Raw genomic sequence first — 21,131 nt, forward strand, 5'->3', positions numbered from 1 at the left:
GACGACCACTTGGGAGGCGACGACCCTTCAGGAGGCCAGGGAGGTGACCATGGCACAGGAACAGACATTGGTTCAGGAACAGGAACAGACACCGGCTCAGGGACAGACACCGGCTCAGCGGCGGCCATCTTGTCCGAAGACACTGGCTCGTTGGAGACCATCTTGTCCTGAGACACTGGCTCGGTGGAGACCATCTTGTCCTGAGACACTGGCTCGGTGGTGGCCATCTTGTCCGAAAACACAGGCGTGGAGTCGGCCATCTTGTCCGAAGACACAGGCGTGGAGTCGGCCATCTTGTCCGAAGACACAGGCGTGGAGTCGGCCATCTTGTCCGAAGATACAGGCGTGGAGTCGGCCATCTTGTCCGAAGACACAGGCGTGGAGTCGGCCATCTTGTCCGAAGACACAGGCGTGGAGTCGGCCATCTTGTCCGAAGACACAGGCGTGGAGTCGGCCATCTTGTCCGAAGACACAGGCGTGGAGTCGGCCATCTTGTCCGAAGACACAGGCGTGGAGTCGGCCATCTTGTCCGAAGACACAGGCGTGGAGTCGGCCATCTTGTCCGAAGACACAGGCGTGGAAAGAGGAAGAAGAACAGATTCAGGCTCAGGATCAGTATCAGGCTCAGGAACAGATTCAGTCTCGGCGGGACGAGACTCTGGACGGGCGGACGTGACGTGAAGCTCTGGCTCTGGCTCGGCAGGACTGACGTGAAGCTCTGGCTCTGGGTCGGCAGGACTGACGTGAAGCTCTGGCTCTGGCTCGGCAGGACTGACGTGAAGCTCCGGCTCTGGCTCGGCAGGACTGACGTGAAGCTCCGGCTCTGGCTCGGCAGGACTGACGTGAAGCTCCGGCTCTGGCTCGGCAGGACTGACGTGAAGCTCCGGCTCGGCAGGACTGACGTGAAGCTCTGGCTCAGGATCAGTGCGCTCTGAGCTTGACGGGACCAGCGGCAGCGAGGGCTTTGAACTGGGTAGGACCAGCGGCGAAGAGGACTTTGAACTGGACAGGGCCAGCGGCGAAGAGGGCTCTGAGCTGGGCAGGACCAGCGGCGAAGAGGGCTCTGAGCTGAGCAGGACCAGCGGCGAAGAGGGCTCTGAGCTGGGCAGGACCAGCGGCGAAGAGGGCTCTGAGCTGGGCAGGACCAGCGGCGAAGAGGGCTCTGAGCTGGGCAGGACCAGCGGCGAAGAGGGCTCTGAGCTGGGCAGGACCAGCGGCAAGGAGGGCTCTGAGCTGGGCCGGACCAGCGGCAAAGAGGGCTCTGAGCTGGGCAGGACCAGCGGCAAAGAGGGCTCTGAGCTGGGCGGCAGGACCAGCGGTGAAGGCTTTGTGCTGGGCAGGAACAGCGGTGAAGGCTTTGTGCTGGGCAGGAACAGCGGTGAAGGCTTTGTGCTGGGCAGGAACAGCGGTGAAGGCTTTGTGCTGGGCAGGAACAGCGGTGAGGGCTTTGTGCTGGGCAGGACCTGCGATGAACACAGCTCTGGACTGGCGTGAAGTGCAGGCTCGACTGGACTGGCGTGAAGTGCAGGCTCGGCAGGAAGATACTCAGGCAGGAAGGTCTCGGTGAAACATGATTTATGCAGGATAGTCTCAGCGGGACGAGACTCCTGCACGATGGCCCTTATGGCAACACGTACTGACCTCAGCGGGGAATCGGCCACACTGGATACCAGTCCTGGACGATAATAGACCGATCCGGTGACTAGCTTGATGGCTGGCGTGACGGGAACAGTCTCTGGAAACGCCCCCTCAACAGTAGAAGGCTCGGGGAATTCTGCTAAGACGTAACGAGGCTCTGGGCGGTCTGCTGAGACGTGACGGGGCTCTGGAAAATCTGCTGAGAAGTGACGGGGCTCTGGAAGATCTGCTGAGAAGTGACGGGGCTCTGGAAGATCTGCTGAGAAGTGACGGGGCTCTGGAAGATCTGCTGAGAAGTGACGGGGCTCTGGAAGATCTGCTGAGAAGTGACGGGGCTCTGGAAGATCTGCTGAGAAGTGACGGGGCTCTGGAAGATCTGCTGAGAAGTGACGGGGCTCTGGAAGATCTGCTGGGAAGCGACAGGGCTCTGGAAATTCTGCTAAGACATAACGAGAGTACGGGGAGGTATAGCAGAATTCCGGTTCAACGGGTGTGGTAAGTTCATGGGAACCCTCATCCACAGGGCCCACAGAAGAGGATGAGCCGCTTATCCTCAGGGCGAATTCAATATATTGACCTAAAGTCCATTGAGGGGTGTTGTCAGGCATGAGATAATTTAACATGTCCTCAAGCCCATATCGGAAACTATCCTTTAAGACTGCATCGTCCAAGTCTACCCCATGGCAGAGCTCACAAAATTCGTCAACATATTCCTCAATGGATCGGTTACCTTGGCTGAGGCGGAAGAGACTGATTAGTGGGTCCATGGTGGGTCTCGGTTCTTTCTCGGCTGCTGGATCTGAAGTGGCGAAGTCTTCTGTCATAAACTGCTCCGAGACACGAAGGTTAAGATCCAAGTGCAGCTTTTATTGAAGGGGTAATCCAAAGGCGTAATCCAAAGTACAGGCAAAAGGTCAAAACACAGGTAGGCAGTCCAAACAAACAAATAAAGAAACAAACTAACAAAACAGGCAGGGACCAGAGGCAAGAGAGTAATCCAGGGACCAGAGGCAAGAGAGTAATCCAGGGACCAGGGCGAGATATTCAAAAACCAGACAAGAAACCAGGGAAAATGCTCGGAAATGCAGACTAACAGTACAACAAGACTTCACAGTGAGTGAATGAATGAACATGGTATAAATAGACAGACTAACAGGATGAGACAGGTGAATGCAATCAGTGAATGAGGTACAGGTGAATGTGATCAGTGATAAGTGATGAGTCCAGGCAGTGAGTTATGGGAACTGTAGTTTGTGAGTGAATAGGAGAGTCTTATGTGGAGTGCCCTCTGGTGGCTCTCAAGGGCACTCCAGCTGGTGATCGTTACAGAAGGGAGGTATTGGGAAAAATCAGCTGTAGTAAGTCAGTCTACTAAGTTAGCAATACAATCAAGCTTTGGATTTGGAACATGTCTGTTTTTGAATGTTAAAAGTAATTTTAATTATACGTTTTAACAACTTGAAATAATTGGTGGACGTTCCCTTAGGGATCATGCGCTGGTAGCGTGTCAAAGCATTCTAGAGAATAAATATGCAGCTAATGCACGTAGGCTATTTGAATTAATAAATGTCGATATACAATGGTTAGGCTACGTTCACACTGCAGGGCTTAATGCTCAATTCCGATTTTTTGAAAAAATTCGATTTTTTTGCAAGGCCATTCACATTTCCAATTAAATGCGACCTTTTGTGATCTCCTGTGTGAACGTGAAATGACCCAGAAGTGACCCGCATGCGCAGAAGAGTACTCAACGGTCAACGACGTCACTTGTTGTTTGCGGAAGTAGCTAAACTTTAACTGTGATTCTCTCACACACACGCACACGAGCGCGCGCAGCGACCGTTACACAAGAGCCAGACAGCAGCCGCTGACCTATCTAATATCAGATTCAGCACAAATAAGTTAACATAACGTATACAGTATAATGGCTGTGGGCTTTTTTATTAAATTTTTTTTATTAACGGGCTCGTCAAGGTCGACCCGTTCGGCAGATTTACCTCAGCTCGACGAATATGCAGTCCGTTTTCAAACCGACGACTACTTCAACGCAGAATTATGACGTTTTTCGCGTATCAATGACGTGCGGGTCGGATACATGCGACCTGGCCGTTCAGACTGAAGTCGCATTTCAAAAGATCGGATATGTATCGGATTTGGGACCACATACCCAAGTGGCCTGGGTCACATTTGAAAAGATCGGATCTGTGTCGTTCAGACTGTCATGAAAAGATCAGATACAGGTCTCATAGGGGCAAAAAAATCGGAATTGGGTCGTTTCAGCCTGCAGTGTAAACGTAGCCTAGCTAACTTACATACTGTTAAAACTAATAGTTGTGTTGTTACATTTTTTAGACTCAGTGGCATAGAAAACGAACTTTATCGCGCTCCGAGAGCCCTCTAGTGGTCGGGAGCATTTCCGTTGTGTTTCGCCTTTATTTCGCTGTGTTGTACATTTTCCGTTGTGTTGTGGCTTATTTCCTTGTGTTGTACATTTTCCGTTGTGTTGTGGCTTATTTCCTTGTGTTGTACATTTTCCGTTGTGTTGTGGCTCATTTCCGTTGTGTTGTACATTTTCCGTTGTGTTGTGGCTCATTTCCGTTGTGTTGTGGATTCATTTCGTTGTGTTGTGAACTTATATTTGCTTTTTAAATTGCGTTGTGTTGTGCACTACTGGGCCACTGTATGGCAGAATTATAACCCAATATATAATTTCATCATGACGATAACATTTCCATGCCCAATGCGTCTGTGTATGACGCCAAAGGTTTTTCATTGAAAGTAATGGGGCACGCTGTGCATCAAAAAGTCACGCCAAAGGGTCCTAACCAAGCGTCAATATGTGACGAGTTGGGAGTGAGAACCTGTTGGTACAGCTCATTGGGCTCTTTTTGAATGGCCATTGGACATTGTTGCGCAGACCTGGCATCGCAGATTACTTCTCCCTATCCCTAAAGCCCTCCCCAGATAATTAATTTTTTTTTTTTTTTTTTTTTTTATAAATATAATCACAAACACTTTATGTTTTATTGCATACTGTTTAATAATATACTATATACTAAGGTGCAAATAGCATCTGCCACTATAACATCTAACAAATGTTTACACTTAGCAAATAGCATCTAACTACTTAGCAGTGTTGGGTGTAATTAATTACTAAGTAATCTAGTTACTGTAATTGAATTACTTTTCCCTTGAACAAGTAGATTACTCTTAATTTTTCTGTAATTTAATTACAGTTACTTCTGATGTAATTGCAATAAATACTGTCTATCCTTTTATTGTTCAACTGGTCGAGGATGATATGGGATTTAAAAAAGTAATTAGTAATAAGTAATCCAATCATTTTTAGAGAGTGTAATTAGTACAGCAATCTAATTATACTGTTGAAGATGTAATTATTAGCTAATTAATTACCTTTTTAGAGTAACTTACCCAACACTGCTACTTAGTGCAAAAATGCTGTTTAAAAAGTGTACATAGCATTCTACAGTGCAAATAGCATCTGCCATAATCTGCCTATGGCATATTATTAAGGCAGATATACCCAGTTTTGACCATTTGTGTGTGTGTGTGTGTGTGTGTGTGTGTGTGTGTGTGTGTGTGTGTGTGTGTGTGTGTGTGTGTGTGTGTGTGTGTGTGTGCGCGTGCGTGTTTGGTTTATATTACATTGTGGGAACTAAATGTCCCCACAAGGATAGTAAAACCTGAGATCATTGTGGGAATGGGTTAATAAACATACAAAATAATATTTTTTTGAAAATTAAAAAATGCAGAAAGTTTTCTGTGATGGGTAGGTTTAGGGGTAGGGTTAGTGTAAGGAGATAGAATATACAGTTTGTACAGTATAAAAACCATTATGTGAACACATTTCTTTTTCACTATCAGCATGATATAACAGTGTCTGTCTGACTTTTGTGGGTAACTATATTTTAAAAGTCAGTAATAAAGCACTGATTAATGTATTCGATAACATTGTCCATGCGTGTCAATGCGTGATGAAAGGTGAGAAAAGCCGCAGGGTTCAGTGCATTCCTGAGTGACAGCATCACTACAATATTATTAACAATGCAATGGGGCATAGCTTAGATTTTGTTTGGTGCAAGTAAGCCTGCAGGATTATGTTCTTTATTTGTGAGTGCATTACCACAACTTTTTTTTAACCACTGTTCTTGGCCTGCCACATCCCAACTCAGGTATTGTGAAATGTTATGATGTTTTATAAACAAAGTTCGGGAGGAGCACGTTCAAATAATCAATCCAATCTACTCGTCATCAAACAATTATGTCTACCCTAATCAGCATGACAAGAAGTATATATATCCACACTGTCAACTCACCTAATATTCCTTGACAGTTTTCCAGCATCCCTCCACCACCCCGACTCCTCACTCTTGGCTTAATCTTTTACAGCCAGGAATACGGGGGGAGTACTCTGGGTTCGGGCCGAATACCGAGCCCGGAGCCCTCTCCTCGGACAGCACGCCAAATACGTATTTATTCTATCTAACTTATTTGTAAGTGTGAACTAGTGAAAAAGTGTTTATTGTGTATAGATAAGTATATGTTGTGTTAGGAACAATTTATGTTGTTTCACAGTGCAATCTGAATGTCTGTAGCATCTGAAGTGTGATATGTTTTAGTCACTTGACAAATTTAAAAAATGAAAGCCTTTTTATGGTATATCTCTCACATTAATAGGGCCTGCAGTTCGATTTAAGCGAGCTCTGCAAGATGCAGAGGTCAAGGAGAGGGATGTTGCTGTTCTGGAATGTGAGGTTCCAGAAGAGTCCATTTCCACTGCATGGTACCTGGAGGATCAGAGGCTGCAGCCAGGAAATAAGTATAACATGGAACAGAAGGGTACGCGGAGAAGACTAACCATACAGAATGTTGGGGCAGATGATGATGGAGTTTATCTGTGTGAGATGCCTGATGGTGGAAAGACTATTGCAGAATTGGCAGTTAAAGGTACAGTACATAAAGATAAAGCCTTATTAGGGCTTTCATAGTGAAAATGTTAATGCATTCAGTTAATCAAGTTTAACACCAGCAATTTTCAAAATAGACAAAAGCAACAATAAAAGCCGATAACAATATTTAGTGTTGCATCTCCAGCAGCAATTCATTTCAATTTCTTTTAAAATAAAATGAAAAATTATCATTACAAATAATTTTACTTATGTCTCATTAACATGAGAGTTTGCATTGCAGTTTGATATGCAGTACATATGAGATAGAAAGATCTGAATAATCTTATTTACTTATTTTTCTGGTAGGTACAATTGTAAAGAAACTTCCACGGAGATTAGAAGTGATGGAAGGAGAGAATGCAGTATTCTTTGTGGAGGTGGAACAAGATGAGATGGAGATCGGCTGGTTTAAAGACGGACTGCAGTTGCGAGAAACACATCAAACCATTATCAAGTCTTTTGGCAAAACCCACATCCTGGTCTTTGTCAATACGTCATATCAAGACTCTGGCACGGTCACCTTTATGGCAGGCAGATCAACAACAAGTTCCAAACTCAAGGTCAAAAGTGAGAAAACGCACACATGGCTTTGTGATGCATAAGAAGTTGCACAATTCAAAAACTATATTATTGCATAATAAAAATCTATCTATTTCTACTAGATCTTTTTGAATATATACTGTATATATCATATTTACAGTGTGGGCTTGATATTTAGAATATGATATCTTTATTTTCATTCAGCTGCTCGACACTGCCCACCCATCTGCCCTGTGAGTGTCCAAATGAACACTGACAGTTTAAATGGTGCTGTCCTTTCCTGGTCACCATCACCCAACTTGCAAAGCTCCACTAAGTCAGTGTATGTGCTAGAACGACAAGAAGAAGGCTCTCAGGAATGGCAGCGATGCCTGACAACAGAGACAGGCACATCTGCTGAAGTCTTGGGTGACAGTGTGCCATGTGAGGGTGATTACCGTTTCCGTATCTCCTGTGTTAATAAATACGGCAGAAGTGGACATGTGGAGTTCCCAAAAGTAGTACATCTGGGTAATGAAAATTTCACAAACTTTCTGTAATACCAATCTGTCACAAATTATTTGCATTACAAACTACTAAGAAACCTAAAAGAATGAGGTACTTATTGTAGTAAGGTAGAATAATATTACTTAAAAAAAAAGACCCTTATGGAAACATAAAACTGATGCAGGAATAAAACAAGAAATGCAGGAATAAAATTTGCTGTGAAAAAGAAAATGCAGATTATTCTATTCCCCTAAAACTTGCATAAATAAATAATACAGCTTATTATTTTAATTAACAATAAAAAGTAAATTACTACTAAATAATACAGCTTTTTGTTTTTTTATTAACAGTAAAAAGTAAATTACTTCTCTATTTGGCACAGAATCAAAGTCTCTGCTGTTAGTAAATGGAATTAGAGCTTAATTAGCTGGCATGCATCAACTAAACAGAGTAACACTGGAGACTTCATTTAAAACCATAAAAGTAGTGATGTTACTCCTGACACATTAACTGTCAATGATGTAATTTTAAACATACTTAATTTACATGTATTTATTTAGCAGACACTTTTATCCAAAGTGACGTACAAGTGAGGAACAAACAGTTGGTCATAAGAGCCCACAATATTCATAGTACAGAATGACAAAAAAAAAAAAAAAATTATATATATTAAATAAATAGGAGTCATAATAAATCGTCTTTGCTTATGGTTTTGGATTTGTTTAGCGCTTGCAGAAGATATGACTTCTGCTGTTTCTTGAAAGCTGTGATGTCTCAGAAGGGCAGCAGTGTCTTAATAAAAACATAACGACATTTCAGAAATTATTATTATTATTATTATTAGTAGTAGTATTATATTGTTTTTTATGTTATAGTAGATATGATAATGTGGATTAAAGTGTTAAGATAACATGAAATAACTTTTTATATTTTATTGTCTGCAGTCCCAGGTCCAAAGATCAAAACCCCCATGAAGAACGCTGTGGTGACTGAGGGGGAGGATGCTGTGTTCTCCATTGAGCTCTCTGCTAACTTGATTGGCACATGGTTCCTGAATAGCCAGCAGCTGCAGGATAGTGAACGGTTCTCCATGACTCAGTCAAAGAACCATCACATCTTACGAATCCACCATGTGCCAAATGTGTATGATGGAGCTGAAATCACCTTTATTGCAACTGGCGTACGAGATTCAGCTGCCCTACAAATGAAAGGTCAGGGGCCCTATCTTGCACCCAGCGCAATTGACTTTGTACACCGACGCATGTATCATTCCTATTTTGCACCCGCGCACAGCGGACTTTTCCCTCCACAGAAGCACGTCGGTTAACTAAGAAATACACTTGCGCTCCCGGGGGCGGTTCAGCGCAAAGAGGAGGTGTGTTCCGGCGCAAACGTTCCCTCATGCTATTTTACAGGTTTAGAAAACAATTCCGCCACTAACCGAAAAAAAAATAGTTTAAAGTCAGTGGCTTGTTATGTTATTCATATGCTATTTTAAGGGCGCATGCTTGGCCATAATCAATGTAGCGTGTGCACAACGCGCATATTTGATTCTCTCATCTACACAGAAGCAGCAGTTTTCATTTTTGCAAATCATACATTATTACGATAGATAGATAGATAGATAGATAGATAGATAGATAGATAGATAGATAGATAGATAGTTTATTATAAAAGCATACATCTAGCTTACACATTTACCCAAATTATCAAACGCCTGTTTAACCGAAGTTAATTTGGGAGTGTTTCTCCATCCCCAACGTCACTTCTCTGTGTTTTATGGCCCTGACGAGAACGTCAGTCTCCTCGGCTGTGAACCGCTGCCGGCGCGCGCCCTGCAAATCCGCCGTTATGATAGGAATCCGCTATAGAACAAGCGCACCTGCTCTTAAAGGGAATGTGAGATGACGCTCTGATTGGTTTATTTCATGTTACGCCCAAACCACACCTATGAAAAATGAAGCTACTTCAGACCAACCCATTTTAGATTTGCGTCGGGCGCAAGAGTCATTTATCCCGCCGGTATAATAGCAACAGTGCCCAAGACCCGCCCACAAAGTTACTTGCGTTTCACGCTTGATACTTGCGTTTCAGATCGTCAAAATAGGGCCCCAGGTCTTACATGGGGATCGTGATTTTTATTTATTTTTTGGTTTCAGCCACCATAAATTATGAGTATTCAAATGTTAACAGACATCATACCCATCATGAAGTTCTTCCAGTTTGTTACAATTAAAGTTATGATGAAAAATAGTGACAGATCTTTTCTTCATATTGTGACATACAGTATGAAACGGTTTATCAGAATTTTTTTTTTTTTAAATGGCGGGACTTGGTTCTGTCCAAGGGGATTGGATAGAGGCAGATGTGAATGCAAGGTTGCAGTCGATTATAATAAAGAGGCGGGAATCACGGAGCCAAAATGATTGGAGAAGTCTGGCATACATCTACAGAAGGAAATCTGACATTTCACAGGAAAATCAAGTTATCTAATTTAAATCAATCAGTCAATCAAGGAATCCTTCCCAATAAGAGCATTATGAATTTAGAAAAAAACTCTAAACTCTCATTTTCATTTCAAGCCGATTTTAAGTTTGTTAATTGCTCAGATAGAGGCACTCATATTTCTAGGCAATATACTTAATTGCATTCTTTTTAAGATTTATGACATTGACAGACTTACTTTCTCACAGAAAATACTTCATTTTGTATTTTGCAGTACCTGAGGTGAAATTCTTACCATTGTCAGAGATGGACACCAAGAAGAGCACTGAGGTGGGAAATCCCATTGTTCTGTACTGCGAGGTGTCCCACCCCACAGCCACTGTTCAATGGTTCAAAGACGGACAGGCTCTACATGTAGAGGAGGGTCTGAATATCCAATCAGATGGCAACATGAGGAGGATCGTCATTCAGTCAGCAGAGTACTCTCATTCTGGAGTGTACACCTGCCAATCAAACAATGACATGCTCACATTTAATGTGAATGTTGAAGGTGAAAACATTACTATACTCAAGCACACAATATTCGTTTTCTTTTTTGACAGTGGCAGTGGTCACATTCCTGGAAAAACGAAAACGAATTTGCCCATTAGCCCCTGTCCTCTTGATCATCCCCATACATACTGATTGGCTTCATCACTCTGTCTCCTCTCCACCAATAAGCTGGTGTGTGGTGAGCGTTCTGGCGCAATATGGCTGCCGTCGCATCATCCAGGTGGATGCTGCACATTGGTGGTGGTTGAGGAGATTCCCCCCTTCTATGTAAAGCGCTTTGAGTATATAAGTAATGAGTAAATAATAATAAGTAAGAGAGATCATATGTTTAAATGTATGTGCGTGTCTTGAGTTCCCGTTTGCATGCGATTGTGTAAGTGTGTCCAAGGCCTAGTCCTTGTTTTGTCTATGTGTGTCCATGATGTGCACAAAACATAACGGAAAGAAGTTACACACGGGCAGTCTTACACAAGGATAGTCAAAAGTGGAGCCTACGAAATAAGAAAATATTAACAAACTTGTAAACTGGGAATTTTCAGAGAGCTCTGACCACATGACTGCTGTACCACCTGACCGCTGCAGATTCATTAAGTCATTGATAGTGTTGCTATAGAAACAATGTGTATTGTATTTTATTGTTAATTTAAATCATTAAAATGCTCTTTTTTTCCATCAGCCCCCCCTGTGTCATTTAAAGAAATTACGCAGGATGAGAGGCAGAAAAGCGCTATGGAACTGAACCCTGTGGTCCTGACATGTGAACTTTCCCGACCAGATGCACCAGCCTGCTGGTTTAAAGATGGAGTTGTAATTATTCAGTCAGAAAATATCACCATCCAGTCTGAAGGCACCATGAAAAGACTTATAATCCGTTCAGCAGAGCTGGTAGACGCTGGGATGTATACTTGCCAAGCAGGCGAACAATCCATGTCGTTTTCTGTCAACATTAAAGGTAAAGTTGACAGAGTGGTGCTCTTTAACTATTAGATTTGCATTAAAATCATACTGCATCTAAGGTATGTTATTAGTATGTTAATATATCATTATCTTACAATCTAAGGTGAAGCATAGTACTCTAAATGGCAAAAAATAAACTAATCTAATGATGATGACTGACTTACATCTAGAACCTCCGGTTACAATTGTGGACCCAAAAGATGACATCCATTTGGAACGTTATGTCTCTGAGGAGATAGTCCTGAACTGTGAGCTCTCTCGATCGAATGGAGAAGCTCACTGGTTTAAAGATGGCCTAAAACTCCAGGAATGTGAGAATATCCGAATCAGTGCTGAAGGCCCGTACAGGAGGGTAACCATTCTCTGTGCTTCCAAACGGGATTCAGGAGAGTATGTATGTGACACAGGAGGTGACTCGATTTTCTTTCAGCTCATTCTTACGGGTAAGTATCAAAGCATAGGTTTCAAGAGATTTTCTTCCTCTTCTTTCTCTCTGTGTTATGCCTCATTTCTAGATTTTTTTTATTAAATTATTAATTTAATTATGAATAATTATTTAACAATTATCAAGAAAGTCAATAGAATGGCTGTTTATTAAATAGTAACCAATATAGTAATTCATTCAGTTATTATCCAAAACAAATATGAGTTATATTCATTAATATAGTGCTGTAATTACCTATTCCTCATTGTAGTAAAAAAAAAAGAAAAGAAATTCAGCAGCATGTATGTATTCATGTTTTGTCAACTATTACACACTGTTACCTTTCTTAAACCCAGAGGCTCCAGTGCGCATTGTGTCTCCCAGTGAGTCAGAGGTAGAGGTGTGTATACTGAGCTCTGAGAGGCTGGTCCTGAGCTGTGAGATATCAAATGCAAACGCAAAAGTCTGCTGGTTCTGTGATGGCATGGAGGTGGATGAGAATGACAACTTGAAACTGGAGGATGAAGGAATTTACCACAGGCTGGTAATTCCCTGTACCACAATAGATGATTCTGCAGAATACGTGTGCGAGACTGCAGATGACTCTGTCACATTTTGGGTGAAAATAGAAGGTAATTGTGTCTCTCACCCAACTTTTGAAATTGTTCATAATATTCTATTCTAGACCTTATGAGTTTATGTATGTATGTATGTATATATATATATATATATATATATACTGTATATATATACTGTATATATACTGTATATACAGAGCCGCCTTAACCTAATGTAAGGCCCGGGGCTGAGAGGTTTTGTAGGCCCCCCATCCCCTCGATTTATAGAGTCTCATTTAAAAAAAGTGTAATATCTAGGTAATCTACATCACAGAATGCATTAATTTCTTTCGAGACCTACAACAGGTTTTTTAAAATTGTTTTCAATTTTAACATTGTTATTAACATATCACTGAGCACATAAACACAAGACACTTTATTTAACAACCACACACAGCAACTAAATTTCAACTTTATGCAAATGAAAAGCGATTTTCGCGAGCGACAACCAATAGGAAAGAAGCCTTTCAGTGGAGCTCAGCTCCCGTCACCGTCTGGAGTGCAGTGCAGGCAAGACAGAAGAGTTCGAGGGCGATTTCACTGTTTTATATGATTTACTGTAACTAACCACAAACATGGATATAATAAAATAATGCATGGAAAATAAACTGTCGACAGTCTCAGTGAGTTTATGCTGGATTTAGTGCGTAAATCATTTTGTTTACAAATTAGACGCTTTGCAGTTGTTATATACATGTTTAATTGTGATTATATTGGCTGGGTTTATAAAAGTTTATAAAATTGAAAGGATCATTGCTTGGTACATTTGGAAACAAAGCTTGTCTATTTCTAAATATAATCGCGTGCATCGCTGATGATTATACTGTCCGTGTGTTTAAAAAAACTTAGATTAAACACACTTGCAACAGACACACCCCAAAGCGGAGACGTTACAGCGTTGCCAGCGGCACTGAGCGGACTTTTGCCGCTGTAGTGGACACGCACCGTAAACGTGCAAACGCCTCATTCGCGCCGCGGGACCTCTAGACGTGCGTAAACGCATCTTTGCATTGACTTAACATTGAAATCACTCGCGCCTGACGCGCTATTCGCGTTTGGTGTGAACGCACCATAACAATAACATTAGAGCAACAGCACTACCAATGTCCACAAGCGACTAGCGACATACAGCGACAAAATCTGACAAGTTAAAACAATATGACCATTTCAGCTCATCATGAACCTGAACATGGGAGGCCCCTGAACTTGGGAGGCCCCTGGGCTTCAGCCCAGGTAAGCCCGTGCATTAATGCGGCCTTGTGTATATATATATACACACACACACACAGTACTATATATAGAGGTTTAATATGAATTAAAAACCAAAAAACTAAAATCAGTTCTGAAAATGTGTCGGGTAACCCTTGTTCCCTGAGAAAGGGAACGAGAACTGCGTCGATATGACACTTTGGGGAACCGCCCCTTAGCGTAACGCGTCTGAAGTATGAATGAAACTAGTCCAATCCTATTGGTGTTGCGTGATGACGTAGAGTGTGACGGCACACCTGGAAGCTACAAAAGGACACCGTCACACAACAGCGTTAGCTTCACAATGAAGCAAGTAGGTCCCAGGCAGGAGGAGGCTAGGCAGAGGGACGCAGTTCTCGTTTCATTTCTCAGGGAGCAAGGGTTACAGTCATAATGCGAGATGTTCCCTTTCGAACTGCGTCGATACGAGACTTTGGGGAACGAGTATTCACTATTCCACAACAACACCTGCCTATCCCCGTGTGAAGCTGTCTCAGGCACAACTAGGACAAGAGCACTCGTGCACCAGGTGTCGATGGGAGGTCCAGACTATAAAATCTTGTGAATGTGTGCGGAGTGGCCCAGCCAGCCGCATCACATATCTCATGAATTGGTACCCCTGGAAGTAGAGTGAGCCCTCACAGCCAAAGGTGTAGGCAAACTGCACACCTGATAGGCCAGGGAAATAGCCTGAGCAATCCAGTTACTGATGGTCTGCTTGGATGCGGGAAGCCCCTTCCTGGGCGACCCGAAACACACCAGCAACTGGTCCGCCTTTCTCCACTGAGAAGATCTCTGAACATATATGTCAAGTGCTCTAACGGGGCAGAGCAGATGAAGTCTACCCTCCTCCACCGTCACATGAGGTGGGGGATGAAATGCCTGTAGAACCATCGACCTTGCCAAATTAGACGGCACCTTTGGAACGTAGCCCTATCTAGGGTGCAAGATGGCCTTAACCCTCTCAGGAGCAAACTCCAGGCACTGAGGAGATATGGAGAGCACCTGGAGATCTCCTACTCCCTTAAGAGAAGTAATGGCAAGGAGAAAGACCACCTTAAGCGACAGGTTCTTAGCCTCAGCCAACTCCAGTGGTTCGAAGGGGGCCTCAACCAACCCTTCAAGAACCACTGCCAGGTCCCATGTGGAAACTCTGGTCCGAGATGGAACTATGAAGTACCGGCTGTAGAACGTGGACTCCCTCTCTGGTGGAGGAACATACTCTATGGCCTTCTTTGCCAGCAGTGAGTGAACATCCTGTTCTAATACTTGACCCTGCTCTGGGTCCACTGCAGTCCAAACCACCCTGTTGAACTTCAATGGGCGAACATGGAACTGCAGTCTGTACCCCTTTTTTACAGTGTGCAGGACCCATGGTGATATATTGGAGAGGCTTTGCCATGCCTGTTGAGTGTTTTGTGAGAGCTCTTGACGATACCCTGAAGCGGAGGACCGGCAGGGAATAATTGAAAACGACTCTCGTTGTGCGGACGCGAACGCTGCCTGACCACAAGCCTATGGGGTGGACAGAGCAGCGTGCGTTCGCTGGAAACTGATGTGTCGCGAAGCGCCATTGGCGGCAGAATATTGACACCAGTTTCCTGAGTATCGCTCTCTCCCGTGGGGGGCGGCCCTCAGAGGTCCCATAGCAATTAGGACCTCTTTCCCTTCGCCTTCCTGGACTGAAGGACGGTTCTCAAATCCGCCTTCTCAGGAGGCTGCGGGTGGGAGTGCCGTCTAGAGTCCCAAGCTCTTTGAGGAGGAGCTCTAGAGGCGACACTCTCCTTTTGGCCCTGCCGGTATGAGGAGCTTGATGACGGCTGATGCTGCCCACCAGCGGCAGCCTTCCTGGACCTCGAGCGGTGAGGGATATATTGCCTGAAAGCTGTGCTCTGTTTCTTTGCTTCCTGGAACCTGTCGACGACCGTATTAACTGTGTCGCCGAACAGGCCAGTCATAGAAACAGTTGCGTCAAGAAGGAAAGCACTATCTTTCTCTTTAATGCCAGAAAGACTGAGCCACAGATGCTTCTCCGTGGTTACCAGTGCTGCCATGGAGCAGCCAATGGCAGGGGCCGTCTCCTTGGTAACCCGGAGAGACAGGTCTGTTGCTCTGCGCAGTTTGGCAATATCATCCAGGGTTGGACCCTCGCCTTCATCAAGGTCCCTTAACAGGTCAGCCCTGGTACGCCTGCAAAATAGCCATGGTGTGCAGGCTCGCACCAGCCCGCCATATATGCTCTGCCCGCTAGGCCAGATGTCATGCGATAGGGCTTAGAAGGCAGCGCCGGGGTTTTAAGAGATGATGCCGCATCAGGGGCTAAATACCTGGCCAAAGGTTCTTCGACATGCGGCATCATCCCATAGCCGTTCTCCTTATCCCCAACGATGTTACTATAATCTAACACCAGGGGATTAGACAGGCGCGCTGAAAATGGCCTGTTCCATGACTTACACAACTCATTGTGAGTCTGGAAAGAACGGTAAAGCCCGGCATGCTGCAGAAAGCGCTCATCAAGCTTACTTGCAGTCCACGCTTCTTGTCTCTCTTGCGGCCAACTAATATTCAACTTGGCCACAGCACGCATCACAACCTCCAGCAGCTCCTCATATTTTACAGGTGCAGATTGAGATGGCACAATATGTGGTAACTGTTCATTAAAATTCCCTTCTACGACGCTGAGCACGTCTAATTCCTCAGAATCAGAGAGCTGCAGCACGGGAGTGGAAGCACGTGGGGCGGGCTTCCGCACAGGGAAGGAGGGGATCCAAGCTATCAGACGAGGATCGAGAAAGTGCCGAAGCAGTCTTGATCACATCTGCTAGCTCTCTCTGCGAGCCCCGGCGGGGAGCGCGAGCCTGGCCGGCTTCATCAAATATAGCCAGGTGGGAGCGCAGCACTCTGATGGGTAGTGCTTCACAGTGGCCGCAAGCAGACCACCTCGAGGGCTGGCCGGGCGTGCTGCGCTCCCAAACAGTAAACACACATATTGTGTGTGTCCCCACCCATAATATAGCGAGGGCAGGGCTGCACACACTGATGAAACTGCTTGCTTGACATCTCTTTTCTTTTGATATGTTTAGGACAAACAACAACAAACAGACATTTCACACAACAGAGAGCGCTTGCTGAAGAGCGAAAGCTAACACTGTTGTGTGACGGCGTCCCTTTGTAGCTTCCGGGTGTGCCGTCACACTCTATGTCATCACGCAACACCAACAGGATTGGACTAGTTTCATTCATACTTCAGACGCGTTACGGTAAGGGGCGGTTCCCCAAAGTGTCATATCGACGCCGTTCGAGTTCCCTCAAAAGGGAACACTGAAAATGAATAAAATTAAATTCAGTTACATCTACTGTAGTACTGAAATAGACAGTAAAATATATTCAGAGTGATTATTGTTTTATGATATCCAGACACATATTATTTTGTTCATTTGGTTTTATAGCTAACTGCCTTAATAGTTCAGATTGAGAGTTTTTTTCAGTTAATTGATTTGTTATATTTTTATAATTTTGTATATATATATATAAAAAAATAAATAAAAATAAATCAGTAACATTGGTAGAATCTTTTAAACCAATTGGTCTGACACATAAAATGACTATGAGACTTGTATTATAAAGATATTGAAATGCCAAACAAAAATGATTGCTTTTTGTAAATTTGTAAAATGTTGATGAGACTTTTTTCCACAGAGCCCCCTGTTAAACTTTCTTGCTCCAAGGACACAGGCAGCATTACAGAGAGTATTGCTGGTGATCCTGTAGTCCTAGAGCTTGAGGTTTCTCATGATAATGCAAAGGTGTGCTGGATGAAAGATGGAGTAAAGGTGGAAGAGAGCAGCAACATCACAATTACTGAGAATGGCCTCATACGCAAGCTAACTATCCATTGTCCAGCTCTGGAGGATTCTGGGATATACACCTGCAATGCCATTGATGACACAATAGATTTTAAAGTCAAAATTACTGGTATGATGTTAAACCACTACCTGGTTACCTTAGTTACAGTACATGTCTTTTAAAAAAAAAGTATTTCTCTTTTTTTTTCACTAAAAGTTTTTTAATCTTTCTCTCTTCCAGAGGCCCCAGTAAAAATCCTGAATAAAGATCAGATCAAGAATGAGCACAAGGTTGTGTTATATGATGACGCTGTATTGGAGTGTGAGCTGTCTGCGGCCAATGGTGTAGTCAACTGGTATAAAAATGGCAGCCCTATTGAGGAGAATGAGCGCTTCTGTTTTGAGGAGGAAGGGACATTCAGATCCCTGGTCATTCTCTGTGCAGAGTTGCAGGACTCTGGAGAATATATCCTTGATGCTAAAGATGATACCATTTCATTTCATGTCACAGTACAAGGTAAAAAGTGTCTTTCAGTTGTACTGATTTGAACCTGTGCATGAGCCCTAAAGCAGACAAAAGGTATGATGACACAGACTTTTGAACTCTCTCTCCTCCAGAGCCATTAGTGAAGATCATTGGCAATTCTGGTGATCCTGATTATCAGGAGATGGTGACAGGAGATGACCTCATCTTAGCTTGTGAAGTTTCTCGAGCCAACGCACCAGTAAAGTGGCTATTCAATGATAAACCACTGGTCCCTGATGAGCGCACAGATATTGAAAGCCACGGAACACTCCGGAAACTGACCTTAACCAACATCCTCCTTTCTGACTCTGGGAAATACATGTGTGATGCTGTTGATGACAAATTGATAACTGTTGTTAAAGTTCAAGGTACTGTATTTATTTTCCTTTTTTATACAATAATTGTGTTTAAGTACAGGGAGCTAATGACATATATTTCATCTGATTTATGAATACATTGCTTTAACGCTCATGTTTTGTTCTATCTATTAATTTATTCAAATACATTTTTACATACAATGATTCTTACACATTATTTGTTTTACATTAATTACATAACATTACAATTACATTAAACATTACATGAATTTTTGGAAAATATGGTCATTAAAATATCATGTGGTCTGACTCCCTAAAAGCCTAATGATATTTATGAATGAATAATGCATGATATTTATAAAAATACATTCTATCTTGAAAAGTAAATGATAAAGACAACATTACATATTTTTCTCCAGAGCCTCCCATTGAGTTCCTCAACAAAGAAGAGGTGAACTTGGTCACTGGTTATGAAGCAGAGGCTGTCACTCTTACTGCCATGGTTTCCAGACCTAATGCTCAAGTGCGGTGGCTTAAAGACTGGACTCCATTCAGTGGAGAACGTTTCCACATAGCCAGCCTGGGCCTGACCCGCACTTTCACCATTGACCCGTTAAAGAAGCTCGACAGTGGAGAGTACACATGTGATGCAAACACGGATGAGATGCACTTCAGTCTCCTGGTCAGAGGTTGGTAGCTGCAATCATGCTTTTACTTGTGACATGAACAGATATTCAGCTTTTAAAGGAAAGGCATAGTAGCACTGCAACTCATACAATGTATAATAATAACCATGTAACCTTTATGCGTTACAGATATGCGAATTAAATTTGTGAAGCCGCTGGTTGACACAGTGGCCCATAAAGATGGTATGATCACACTATGCTGTGAGCTATGCAAAGCTAAAGCAGATGTCCAGTGGAAGAAGGATGGAGTGGAGATCATACCCAGCCGTCGCTTCTCTATCCGTGCCAACGAGACGGAGAGGAGTCTCACAATCCATCGTATCACCAAAGAAGATGCCGGAGAGTATGCTTGTGAGTCCAAAGATGACTGCACCAGTGCCAGAGTAAGGGTGGAATGTAAGTGTGAAACAAGTTACTTGTTGGAAGATACTAAATAACACTCTTAAGGGGGTCGCACACCGGACGCGCAGCTCGGCGGCGCGCCGCGCAGCGCCACGTCTTTTAAATTCGAACACATTATTCTCTATGAGAGTACACACACTGGTGGCGCCTTTCGGCGTCTGTCCGCGGCGGCTCAGGACCGTGTTCAAAATCCTGCCGCACCACAGAGCGCCATTTACATAGTTTTATATAAAATTTACATGTGTGTGTCTCAAATCGTAGTTAATGTATATACGGACTTCACCCTGTGCTGCAATATACATTTAGTTTTATATTTATTTACAGAAATCAGAAAATTGCTGATGTTATCGGATTTTCAGGTGACAGTTGTCCTAGACGTGGCGCGGCGCGGCGCTGAGCTGCGCGTCCGGTGTGCGGCCGCCTTTAGTCAATAACCTCCATCTGCTTTCCCTCTGCAGTGCCTCGTGTGGTGGAATTCCTCACAGAGCTTCACAATACCACAGTCATGGAGGGTGAGGATGCTACCTTTAAGTGTGTGGTCTCCCCTGATGATGTTCAGTTGGTGTGGCTCATGGATGGACAGCTCATCAAAACCAGTGATCGCTTCCATATTGAACAAAACAGCCTCTGCCATACTCTGATTATCCGGAAGGTCCAGCTACTTGATTCATCCCGGATCACTGCAGAGGCTGAGGGTATCATTTCTAAAGCCAGTCTCAAGGTCCAGGGTATGTAAATGTTCATTATACTAAAAAAACAACAACAACAACAACAACAAAAACACACACACACACACACACACACACACACACACACACACACACACACACACACACACACACACACACACACACACACAACAGGCATTAAAATACAGAAAACAGAAAGAAAAAAAAAGAAGAAAAAAAACAGCCATTAAAAGGGCATTATTTCTACAAACAAGAACATAAATATGTGTACTGTATTCCAAGTCTTCTAAAGCCAAGTAATAGTTTCTTGATGAACAGACTGAAGCCATGATTGAGATTTGACAGCAACAGTGGAAGGGACTTTTTCAGCAAATAGTGACATCAGTTTTGGTCTGTTCAATTGTGAGTTATAAAGTCAGAATTGTCAGATATAAAACTCTATATTTCTATATATTACTATATATCTACTGTATATATAGAATAAATATACTATATATAAATCTATATTTCTCATAATTGCAATTTTATATCCCGCAATTCTGACTTTACAACTCACAATTGCGAGTTTATAATTGTGAGTTTTTATCTCGCAATTCTGACATTTTAACTCGCAATTGCAACTTTATATCATGCAATTCTGAGAAAAAATGTCAGATTTGCGAGAAATAAACTTTGTAAGATAAAAATTCGCAATTATCTTTTAATTTTATTGATTCCGTGGCGGAAACAAGCTTCCATATAAATCAGCTCTTAAAATATAGTATTATTATTTAGCATTTAATAGTGTCT

General features: G+C 43.2%; 1 protein-coding gene across 1 annotated transcript in view; it reads left to right on the forward strand.

The window, feature by feature from the left end:
* The window catches only part of obsl1a (obscurin like cytoskeletal adaptor 1a), a 41,825-nt gene that overhangs the window by 7,833 nt on the left and 12,861 nt on the right, over positions 1–21,131 (forward strand). Inside the window, exons 3-16 of the mRNA XM_082136669.1 lie at positions 6,337–6,606; positions 6,915–7,175; positions 7,353–7,658; positions 8,579–8,845; positions 10,354–10,629; positions 11,308–11,583; positions 11,759–12,031; positions 12,369–12,644; positions 17,577–17,852; positions 17,964–18,239; positions 18,341–18,616; positions 18,985–19,254; positions 19,381–19,647; positions 20,112–20,381. Of these exons, the coding sequence (XP_081992795.1) occupies positions 6,337–6,606; positions 6,915–7,175; positions 7,353–7,658; positions 8,579–8,845; positions 10,354–10,629; positions 11,308–11,583; positions 11,759–12,031; positions 12,369–12,644; positions 17,577–17,852; positions 17,964–18,239; positions 18,341–18,616; positions 18,985–19,254; positions 19,381–19,647; positions 20,112–20,381 (3,840 nt within the window). The remainder of the gene's footprint in view (positions 1–6,336; positions 6,607–6,914; positions 7,176–7,352; positions 7,659–8,578; positions 8,846–10,353; positions 10,630–11,307; positions 11,584–11,758; positions 12,032–12,368; positions 12,645–17,576; positions 17,853–17,963; positions 18,240–18,340; positions 18,617–18,984; positions 19,255–19,380; positions 19,648–20,111; positions 20,382–21,131) is intronic.

Source organism: Leuciscus leuciscus (assembly GCF_965113295.1).
Source record: "Leuciscus leuciscus genome assembly, chromosome: 14".
In the NCBI taxonomy this organism is placed as follows: Eukaryota; Metazoa; Chordata; class Actinopteri; order Cypriniformes; family Leuciscidae; genus Leuciscus; species Leuciscus leuciscus.